This window comes from Furipterus horrens, unplaced genomic scaffold (assembly GCF_987537825.1).
Source record: "Furipterus horrens unplaced genomic scaffold, mFurHor1.1.pri manual_scaffold_13, whole genome shotgun sequence".
Lineage (NCBI taxonomy): Eukaryota > Metazoa > Chordata > Mammalia > Chiroptera > Furipteridae > Furipterus > Furipterus horrens.
The window spans coordinates 30,362,334-30,373,519 of record NW_028327183.1 but is presented as its reverse complement, the minus strand read 5'-3'; the positions used below and the strand labels follow the sequence as shown (position 1 = coordinate 30,373,519).

General features: G+C 55.3%; 1 protein-coding gene across 1 annotated transcript; it reads right to left on the bottom strand.

Annotated features, from left to right (window-relative positions):
• Positions 1-6,150: 6,150 nt before the first annotated feature.
• LOC149994350 (speedy protein E4A-like) lies at positions 6,151-10,836 on the bottom strand. Its single transcript, XM_090259036.1, has 7 exons — positions 10,728-10,836; positions 9,980-10,192; positions 9,391-9,453; positions 9,272-9,330; positions 8,821-8,906; positions 7,092-7,263; positions 6,151-6,180 (listed from the first exon to the last, which is right to left on the bottom strand). Exons 1-7 carry the CDS (start codon positions 10,834-10,836, stop codon positions 6,151-6,153), a joined length of 732 nt encoding a protein of 243 aa, XP_090115162.1.
• Positions 10,837-11,186: the final 350 nt, after the last annotated feature.

The window sequence follows — 11,186 nt, the reverse complement described above, 5'->3', positions numbered from 1 at the left end:
CATCTCGGGGTTGTGGCAGCCGGATATCGGGCCCTGTGGAGGACTGCTGAATGTGGTGGTGAGTCCGAGAGCCTCGCGTGTGAATTCTTTTCTTTTCTTTTCTTTTCTTTTCTCTTCATGTGTGGTTTCTTGTGAAGTCAGGACTGCTGCCCCATGTGGATGGAACTTAGTGCCTTTTCTACCCGAGGGGCAAGTCAGCTGCTTGCTATATGTCATTGGAGCAATCACAAGGAACCTCTCATCAGTTATTTTTCGCGGCCCTAGGTGGTTCTCTGTAGAGCAGCTTCTCCCCCACCGTGAGGTGTGCATGTGCCCTGAACAGGGCCTCCTGAACAGAAATCCTAGGGCCAGGCATGTGCGGTTAATACTTTGGCAGCTCCGGGCAGGCGCCTGGGCCCAGGTGTTGCTGTAGCTGATGTCCCAGTGGAAAGAGTCGGGTGCCCCGGGGAGCGCTGGTGTTCTGCCCCTGCTTCCCTTCTCGCTGGCTCAGGCCAGAAGCCCAGTCCGGGAGACCGGCTGCTCGCCATGTAACAGTGGTGGGTCTGCCTCTCAGCGGCCCCGGACAGCCTCAGTGTGGCTCTTCCGAGCGTGGTCCAGACGGGCCACCTGGGGACTCTGGTTGCTCACCGAGTGGGGTTTGCACGGGGATAAGTATGGCTTTATATTCTTTGGTGGGAGCGTTCGTTAAGAAACACACTTTACATATGTTACGTTTGATATCACTGGGCAAAAGCCTTGCTATTAAAGCATTTTCTCAGGGACAACCCAACAGCTCCCAGCGTGGGCGTATGTTTTTCTTTTTAGTCGTGGGGTGGGTGGGGGGTGGGGGTGAGAATTGTTTTTCATACTGGCAGTGAGTCATAAAAATGAATAAAAAGAAGCTTCTCAAAGCAGGGGAAATGGATGCCATGACTGAATAACAGCAACTGGCTCTCGTCTCAGACAGGCAGCCACAGGAGTGAGTAAGTTCTCTCCTCCCGTGGCTAGAGCTAGAAGCTGTAGATCTGGGCTCTTCCTGGGCAGGCAGGAGCGACTACGGGGTCCTCCCGACCGGGCTGTCCGTGTCCCTGCACTGAGAATGTGGGTGCATTTGTGCTGAGCGTGTGTGTGGGGACTGCGTGTCCTTTGATCTGAGTTCTGTCCCTTTCTATCTGTCACTGGTTCAAACACACAAGAATAGCGGGAATGGTAGCATGAACTGCCAATGCCTGCCACCGGGATTCAGCAGTTACTGGTAGTGCGCCAAGTTTGTGGCCTCTGTCTCTGCCCCTTGCCGTTCTGTTTTTAGGAGGTTTCAAGCAAATCCCAGGCCTGTGTTGCTTCATGTGTTCATCCTTCAATGTGGATCTCTACAAATGTGGGTATTTCCCTACATATGCACCACGTTCTTATCACATCTTGCAAAAGTAGCGGTAATTCCTTGACATTACCTGAGACCCTGTGCATATGTAAGGTTCCCCGATAGTCTCAAAACTGCCTTTGACAGCTGGTTCGTTCCAATCGGGACCCAAAGCAGGCCCGCACGCTGTAGTTGTGTGTTTTGCTCGTGATGTCCTGTTGAAATCAGCACCCCGTTTTTTTCTCAGGTCAGTTGCCCTATTTATTGGGCATCACTTAGGAGATTATTCCGCTTCTTCCTCGTGTCGTTTAGCTACCTCCCCTTTCTAAAAGGCTTTCTTGGATTCAGGTCTAACTGCTTTTTTTGCATTTAAAGAGTTCATTTTTCAGCTGTATTGAGATATAATTGACAAAAATGTAAGATTTCTAAGGCACACTGCATGGTCCCACCATCTAGCTACCGGTAGTTAACGTATCCATCATCTCACGTTGAAGTTGTCTTCTCAGTAAATTTCAGTGATCAAATACACTGTTATTAAGTATAGTCTCATTGACTTTTAGAAATATTTATTTATTTTTAGAGAGAAGGGAAGGGAGGGAGAAGGAGAGGGAGAGAAACATCAATGTGTGGTTGCCTTTCACACGCTCCCACCTGAGGACCTGTCCCCCAACCCAGGCCTATGCCCTGACTGCGAATGGAACCGGTGACCCTTTGGTTTGCAGTCGGGCACTCAGTCCACTGAGCCACAGTAGCCAGGGCTCACATTGTTTTTCATTAGATAACGACTCTGTCATGAACAAGCACTTGATGGGCAGGGCCATGCTTGTCCCATTGTGATAGATCAGGGGTATCTTGATGTGTGTTGGCCCTGAGGTGCTCCGTGGGCCTGGAGCATGCAGACGTGGGTGGTCACTGTGAAGAGCTGCGGGTGAGGAACCTCTGCCTTGGTGCCTCAGGTAACCCTCCTGTGGACGTGCGCCCTTGTCCTTCCTACAGGTGGGACGGCTCGTTCATTATCGGTTGAATGTACCTGCCTCCCCATGGCCCTGATGTGGATGACCCCATGCGATTCAAGCCCTGGTTTAGAATTCACCTGACGGAGAAGAAATCGACCCACGGCGGAGTGCATGTATGGCCACAGCGGGCCGCACAACGGCCACATCCAGGTGAGTGTGTGCTCGGGCTCCCTTAGGTACGGCAGCCGTGTGCGGGCAAGGGGCCAGGCCTCCTCTCTCTTCCCGGTCTTGGTGCCAGCGAGTTTGCCATGGTGTCTGTAGCTACAAGCCCGTGTCCGTACAGAGCAGGAGAAATGGGAGGAAACAGGGCTCTACCCCCACTACTTCTGTGTGTTGTTTAGGCTGTGGTGCTGTATGTCACTCCCCAAAGAGTCACTAGTTGGACCTCTCCACTGGTTCTGCATCCAATTAAAAGCATTTGTTCTTTCCAACCACACCATTCCTCACTGTTGTTTTTTCAATACCCCTGAGACTACTAAATGATAGCCCCTTTTTCCTGCTCTAAGAATCGCCTTGGACAAGTGCTTGTTATCATTGTAGCGCAGTGTTTCTTCAGATTGTAATCATCGGTTTTATCTTATGCCACATATTATACTTCAAAAGCCATATTGAAGGAAAGAGTTTTTTTTCTAAAATAATTGTTGTCACAAAATAATTTTAATGCAGTAAACTTTTTGCTAAATTGTGTCAAAGGACACGGCTTACAAAAGAAGGGGGTATTTACTACATGTCGTGAAATTTTCAGCCCATGAATAATGCTCTTATAGACATTTTCCATCAACTGCATTTCTGAGCAAAATAACATGGCATTTCTCCTACAAACTTTAACAGTGACGCATGGCGCTCAAAGGGTTAAGCCTCATTGGAATCAGAGAAGGTGTGAGGGTGCTGTGCACCTGTGGGTGGGGTGAGCATGGCTCGGGAACATGGGGTGCCCCTGCTCCCTACGGATGTGGCATCCTAGGTCAGCCACACGGCCTGGGCCCCGCGGTGGGGCGGGGAGGTGCGGGCTCTGCACCGCTGCAGCCCCGTGCGGCTCTGCCACGCTCTCCCGTCACCCTCCCCGCAGCAACGGCCTGACCTGCCGCCGCATCTACCTCCCGCCCAGCCACCCGGAGGACCTCATCAGGCCGGGCCTCTTCAAAGGCACCTACGGCAGCCACGGCCTGGAGAGTGTCGTGCTCAGCTTCCATGGGAAGCATGCCAGGGCCACGAAGATCACGGTAAGTCCTCGGGCCACCGGGCGGGTTCAGCCCTGCGCGGATTTGTCAGGCGGGCCTTGGAGTTGCACGACTTGGGCGGCAGGCACCCTGGCTCCTTGGTAGGGCCCAGACCACAGCACCGCTTCCCCAGGATGTGTTTGGGAATCCAGGTCCTCAGGCCTGACCCAGACGCACCCAAGCTGGGTCTCAGGAGATTGTAAGCAGTTCGTCTTTCCCACACAGAGAAAACACTGATGCCCTTGCTCCACCCTGCGGATTCTCACGTAATGGGTAGCGGGCTGGGTACGGCTTCCGCAGGCTCCCCGGGTGACCCCAAGGGCTGTGACATTGGAGATCCCTGCGGTGGCGCCAGGAAATGTCCCCCTCCAAAGTCCCCCTCTGGAAATGTCCTTTATCCTGGCTCCTTTCCTTCCCTGTCTCACTTCCGCCCTCCCTTACCAGCCCGCCTGGATTACTCCCACTAAAACCCTGGTCCTCGGCCCTTGCCTCAGGCTCTGGGATGAGGAACCATCGATAAGATAAGGCACGCTGACTGGGTCTTGAGGGTGAGGGAATGTTCCGAGGGGCAGGGCCATCTGAGCTGAGACTTGAAGATGAGTCTCATTTTCCACCAGTGAAGGGTGAGAACAGAATGTCTGGGCAGAGGCACACCGTGTGGAGGCCGCCAGGTGACAGTGCGGGGTGTGCAAGCCACGTAGGAGACTCATGCTTGGCAGGGGACTGCGATAGAGGATGGAGCTGGGGCGAGACAGTGGGGGGTTTTTAGAAGATCACAAGTGCGTCACACTTGTGTTTGGGAAAAGGCATTATGGCCGAATCGATGGCCTGGGATGCAAGGTGCGAGTGGACAAGGGAGACCCCCTCAGAGGCTACGGCAGACAACGTGGCAGGGGAGGTGCTGTGGAGAACGTGGCGCTTGGGCCTCAGTGGCGGCAGTGGTGATTTTGTTCCAGGTATGGGGGAGGGTTTGGTCCCATCGTTCAGAAATCGGTCCAGATGTGCTCCAGGGCAGTGACAGCCACCTGTCCTTAATGCAGTGGCAGCTTTGCTGCAGTGACCCCACCCATCAGGGTGCTGTGTAGTTTATGAGACCTGAGCCGCAGCATTCCCTGCCTGTGTGTGTTTTCTTGAAGCTGGCGCGAGGAGCCACAAGAGGGCGCTGTCTGCAAGCCTTTGGTCTGGCACTTCCTCAGAGGCCAGGACTGGAAGCTGCTGCTCCATGGCCCAGCTTGGCCTCGACTTTACCTGCTGTCTGCTGTGGCTGCGGACTGCTGTCTCCAGGTAACGCCCTGACCTCTGAGACCTTCTGGGCAGAATGTGTTCCAAACAGTTGTGAAGGGGTTTTGGGAAAGTTGTTCCCGTGATCCGTGGCACCTCGGTCTCCAGTCTGGTAGCACAAAGCAACATCTACCCCCCTCTTCTCTTTTTTCCTGCTACTCTCTTTATCCCTTCTCTGTGCCTTACTATTTACTGAGCAAGTACCGTGTAATACAGCTCCATCCGGGCAAACTTTCTACAGTGGCATATTCTAGATCAGTACCTTTCAGTAGAGGAGCCAAAAGGCACATGTGGCTATTGAGCACATGAAATGTGGTCACTGCACTTGAGGTTCTGAATTTTGATATTTGTACCCTTGATTTTAACTGTGAACGGCCATGTGCGTGCCCTGGGTGAGAGGCTCAGTTGCTTAGAGTGGCGTTCCTGTGTGCCTAAGTTGTGGGTCCGATCCCCCATCAGGGCGCATCCAAGAAGCAGCCGGTGAATACATAAATAGGTGGAACAACGATCCACGTTGATATCACTCATTCTCTCCCCAAGGTTAATAAAAAGAAAACTTTATTTTAATGAAATAAACAGATACCCAGCCGTGTGCGCTGAGCCGCTAACACACCGGGCAGCGAAACCACAGCCCTGTGGCTGCTGCTCTTGACCCGCCCTCCCTGCTGGCTCACATGACAGCACCATGGGACCCAAGCGAGGCCTCAGGACCCTGGTCACAGTAGTAGCTCGAGACATGCTCATCAGCTTCTTGCCTTTGAAGGCTTTTTAGTGTGAGCGCGCGGACAATGGCTTCCGTGTCTGCCTCATCTTCAGCTTGAGCTCTCAGTAGGTGCCAGGTACCCTGCAGGCTCACAAGTGCTCCCCAGGTGGGGTGGCCACTCATGCGAGTGCAGGGTGGAGACCCAGGCCCCAGGAGTGTGGCAACCTGTCCGCCTCCCTTCCCACAGAGCCAGGCCAGCTCCCAGGGAGCACAGTGAGCTCGAGGCCACTCCCTGCAGGCCTTGCCTCTCCTCTGGGAAACAACGTGTCTGGTTTCCTGAGAAGAGGAGGCTGTCTGGTGGCTGTTCAGGGACCGGAGACAAGACATCATTGGAGGAAAACCGTCCTTTGGAAAGATCATGCTGGAGAACGTGAGCCGAGCTGCTGCCGCGGGTGAAAGCAGCCTCAGTGAATGAACCGCGAATGTGACTGAGAAGCACCCGGAGGAATGCCTGCTGCACCGAGCCGGAGACTCTGCTGTGAGAGAATGTCAAAGAGACCGTCCAATGCACCGAGGACTGCGTGAGCCACCTCACCGAGAAGTGGTAGTGGCGTGGCGCCCCTTAGGGGATGTTGGGAGAAGGCCGGTGAAATGAGATAGGCTCCCAAGAGGCCGCCCACTTCTCAGATGGGAAGAATCCCAGCTCTGCCCAGCAGAGGGTCGGTGCATTCTGAACCAAGGCCAGGGATGGGCAGTGCTGGCCCAGAGGGGCTGGTTCCCGTGGTTTCTCCCCAGCCTGGGGTCTGAGACACCAACCTGGTGCCGAGGACAGTGTGCTCGAAGGATGTCCCAGTCAGGCCAGCGCAGGCCAGGGGCAGGCGGCCTTCCTGCTCTCCAGACTGTCGCCTTCCTGCCACAGCAGCGGAAAGTTTGAAGACAAGAGAAAGAGAGTGGAGCCGGGAGTGGGGAGCGGCCCTGCCACACCAGGAGTGCGTTTCATGCCCTGTTTCATAAAGAACTCTATTCCGCAAAGCTATCGTTTAGAATGGAAGGGCAGGGGAAGTGCTTTTGGGACAAGGTAAAGCTAAAGGAGTTCCGGCACATGCCTGGCTGTGTGCCTGGTGGGTGTGCTTCAGACGTGTGGCAGGGTGACGGAGAGGGATGGGGTCGACGATCATGGGCGGTGCAGTTAAATGTGTCGGGTTTCCTCCAGGGTCCACAGATGATTCCGTCTGCACCCGTGGGGACACAGCCCTCCCTCCGTTCACACCTACCTTAGCCTTCGGGGTCTGAGAAAGGAGGGCACGGTCTCGCCGCCACACCCAGAGCTGGGGATCGAAGGCCTGGATCTGGAAAGACAAAGAGTCCCTGAAAAGGTGAGGGCTCTCCAGGTGGACCCACGACCCTCCCCTTGTCCGCCCCTTCCCCCCACCCCCGTCTCTCTCACCCCCCCAGTCCCAGCTGTGAGGCCCAGGACCCTTTCCCTCCGCAGCCCGGCACCGCCCTCCACCAGAGCCCCGCCGCCCACCTACCTCTTCACACTCCTCCTTGGTGACCCATGCCCTGTAGCCCATGGAGCGGAAGAATTCAAACCGCTGCTTCTGGAACATGGGACGCCAGGCGCGGTTGTTGTTCCCGTAGAGGAAGAAAATGATGGCCTCTTTAGGGGCGCAGCGGTCCTCTTCCATGTCAATGGCGAGGTAGCTGAGGAAAGCCATCAGGGTGTCAGCTGAGAGCAGACGGAGAGGGGCCCTGCCTGCAGTCAGCTTCCCAGAGAGGACGCAGGCAGGACGGCCTTCACACAGGACCCGCAGGAGCCCCATGCAGGGTCGCAGAGCGCCTCCCAGGCACAAGAAGCCCCTGCTGAGCAGGCAGCTGAAGGGCCCCTCTCCTACCTTGACGATGCAGATACAGTGAACTGAGTGGGGAAGCCCACCCCCTTCGTTGACCCTGCCGTGCGCGCGCACACCCGTCTCCCTGTCGTGTGAGCCCCTGGACAGCTCCTGCGGGCAGGAGCCGACTGGCCCATCTCAGTCCTCACGGTTTCCTACCAAGTGACTGAGGCAGGACTGGGTTCCTTGGCGCATTCCCTCAGGGGCCCTTCTGAATGCTCCCATCCTCACACTCCCTGGCCCTGGAGGTGCACTTTGTAAGGTTTCATAGGACGAATGACCGAACGCTTTGTGTCCTCGTCAAGTGCAAAACTGATGCCCTCAGAGACTCAATGTCATACAGATTGTGCGACATGAAGAGGAGGGTGCCGAGTGTTTTAAGAACCCGTTGATATATATGTGCTTTTTGTTTGTTTGTTTATTTAAATTAGCAATGCTTTTCCTTGGCTACCGGGGTGCAGAAGTGAGGAGGTCCGAAGGTTTTGGCGTTTGAGTTAGTTTCAGAGGAGATTGTGTCTTTCAGTTACATGCGTGTAAAAGTACCGCGACAGAAAGCACAATATACAGTCAGGGAAGGGTGTTGGGAAGAGCAGCGAAACGAAGAAGGGAGTGTCAGGGTGGTCACCGGGTTTGATGGAGGGTGCAGAGAGAGCTGATTTCACAGCGAGAACTCTGGCCTCGGTTGAGAACAACACGAGCCAGTGGACTTGTTGGGTGGGGGGGTGGGGAAGTGGTTAGAGCTGTGTTTCGAAGTCCATTCAGGGAGATTGGTAAGAAAGAGCCCTGGGTCTTACTGTTTGTTCTCCTCCCCCGAGGAGATGTGTATTGATTCAGAGAGAGGGAGAGACATTGACGTGAGCGAGAAACCCAGATCGGTCGCCTCCTTCAGGAGCCCTGACCGCGACCGAACCCGCAACACTTCGGTGGACCGCACGGCACTCGAAACAGCCGAACAGGCCGGCCCGGGACCCGGGGCGAGTATTCACAATCGATCTGTGGTATGTGACGGGGGCCTGCCTTGAGGAGAAGGACCGTGACATGTGGTGTCGTCGCGAGGTGTGGCGGGATGTAGGGGAGAAGACTTAGGAACGGTTCGTCTCAAGCCTGTTTACTCAGGGGAAGGGTGGTGTGAAATGTTTGTGAGGACCTGATGTTTTCTTGTGGTTTCTTCAGTCTTGTAACGGACATTGGTGTTGTTGGGTCTTCCTAAGAACAGTGTAAGAAACGCGGTAGTCCAGTCCTATCAAGTTCGTCCCCAGTGTACACGGTAGAAATGGGGTGGAAAGCAGGTGAGAGGTCGGAGACCCGCTCGTGTCCCCGCGCTCCCCAGAGGATGAAAGTGACTGATGGGGTTCAGCACGGTACTCACAGGGCCAGGAAGAAGTGGATGCGCCGGTACTGCCAGGAGAACAGGACGGCGCGGCTCAAATAGGCCAGGACCATTGAGAGCAGGTACTGGTGGGAAGAGGAGGAAGACACACACGAGGACTCACATTGTGAAAGAGGAAGAAGAGCGGGATAAGGGAAAGGCTGATGCTCCCGGCATGGCAGGCGCCTAGGGTCTCAGAGATGCTCTGTGTTTGGGCCGGCCGGCATCGGGAGGGTCTCTGAGAAGCTGGAGCGAGGGGGAGTCCCCAAGAGCTGAGAGAAGAGGGACAAGCCTTGGGCTCAGGTCCCAGAAGAGCCGGGGCAGAGGCAGGGTTGCCGTCCGCACTGCGAGACACGCCTAGGTCCCCGAAGGCAGGTTGGGGGGGGAACTGCGGGCTCAGGAAACTGCCGCCTGATCCGAGGGTCGATGGTAGAGCAGGAACCCCTCTCACCTTATCTGAGATTCTCAGCTGCGCGTCCCACTCAAGGAAACGTTTGATGACAGGGTCCTCTGTGAAGAGAGGGCAAGTGTGAGCCTGATGACAGCAACGGAGTTTCCGTGGGAGCGTACCGGGCTCAAGAGGGGAAGCGTGCCGCTCTGGGGGAAGGTTGAGGAGCGGGGCGAAGGGTGAGGCTGCCAGGAAGAGGGATAGAGGAGATCGTTCCCTGGGAAAGGAAGCAGGTGTGTCACCACCCTCACCCACCCAGTCCCGGGGGACCGAGCGACACGTAGGGTGGCAGCAGCTTATCTGCGTGACTGAGATCTTAGCGACTCAGTGCTGCTCCCCCATCACGCATGAATGCAGCCCTGCTCATTCATGCCAGAGCCATTCCGTCCTTTGTCTGTTGACAGTCACATCAAGGCGTGAAGTTGGCCTCCTTCTCTCCCCTTACACACGTGAAGGTATTTAGATTCAAAAGGCCAGTGAGAGCTCAGAAGTCTCCGAGGGTGCAATACTCACAGGCCACGTGATTCCCAGTGCAAACCCTCCTCAAGTCTAGCCTAATCTAAGGGTCCCCACTGAGACTCGATAGGGAGCCCACCTAGGAAGGAGAGCCCACCAACCAGCAGGGAGTTGTTTTCTGTTGGAAAAGTATAGTTCTTCAAAGTTGTGACTTAAGAGTAGGCTAGGAGGGGGCTCTCCAGGGTATCTGCTTACTGAGAAGCCTGGCAAAGGCCTCCTGGTGTTCTCTCTGGACCGTTGTACCGCGCTTCCTTTTCAGGGTCATTTTGAGACCGTCCCGGTCCTCCACGAGCCAGGTGTTGTTAGGCGTGGGGACGGTCTCCTCCTGTGCCCCCCGCCTCTCTGCTCGCCCCCTCTTCCGCTTTGCTGCGGTTGTCCGAGCAGCGGTGGTGGATTCCACACAGGCGCCTGAGTTAAGAACCCAGGGTACGTTATAAGGCTTTTGCCTTTGAAATTCAGCTATTGGTCACCAAAACCCGACCTCGTTTCCACCCCACCTCTCCCCCCGTCCCTAGAAACCAACCCCTCCATTCTTTCTTGTCTCATAGGCTACCGGCCTTCTCCCCTGCCATCTTTTCATCTTCCTCCTTTGGTGAATCCAATACTCCGCCCCTCCACCGCCCCCCATGTTCACCTTGCTGTTATTCTTCTGTGTCCTCAAAGGTCTTCCTCGTTTGAGAGGATTTCTCCCATTGAAGGGGGACAAAAGGACCGTCCTTGTTTCTTCCCTTCCCTTCTCTCATCTTTGAATCTCATCTCCTATCCCTCCTTGCTTGCCTCCCAGGCTGTCCTTTCATGGGGATCTCCTGGTCCCCAGCTCCTGTCATCTCCTGTAATCCGGTGGTGCTCTGAATCTCTCCTTTCTTTCACACACAGCCTGCTCAGGGCCCCCTTCCTCCTTAATGTCAACCGTGCCAAATCCCGCCGCCCCCTGTTTCCTCACCTGATTGTCCTGCGTTCCCCCGAGTAACTCTGAGCTCCATCGGGCTCCCTGAGGTGCTCGGCTCTGGGCCAAGGTGGTCACAGTTGGCACTTGAGTCAGTGTCAGCCATGGCTCCTTGTTGTCCTTCCGTAAATGTGGGCGATCACAGAAGTAGTTGCCCACCTGGGCTGCCTAGCGCCACGGAATGGATCCTCCCAATCAGGAGGTTCGGAAGCCTCTGATGTCATCGGTTATTCCCACCCGGCCACCAGTTTGAAAGACTCAAACACACATATGTACCTGCCATACATAGAATCCATGTAAGTGCCACGCATGCACTTACTTCTCCTGACGGTCAGGGTAAACAGTGTCTCCTGCTGCTGACCCTACAAGCTCAGACCAGCCTCCAGAGCTGTCCTCCAGTGTCAGCATCGCTCTTTACCTCGTCCCCAGCCAGTGCGCTGTTGTCTCCATTCTGAG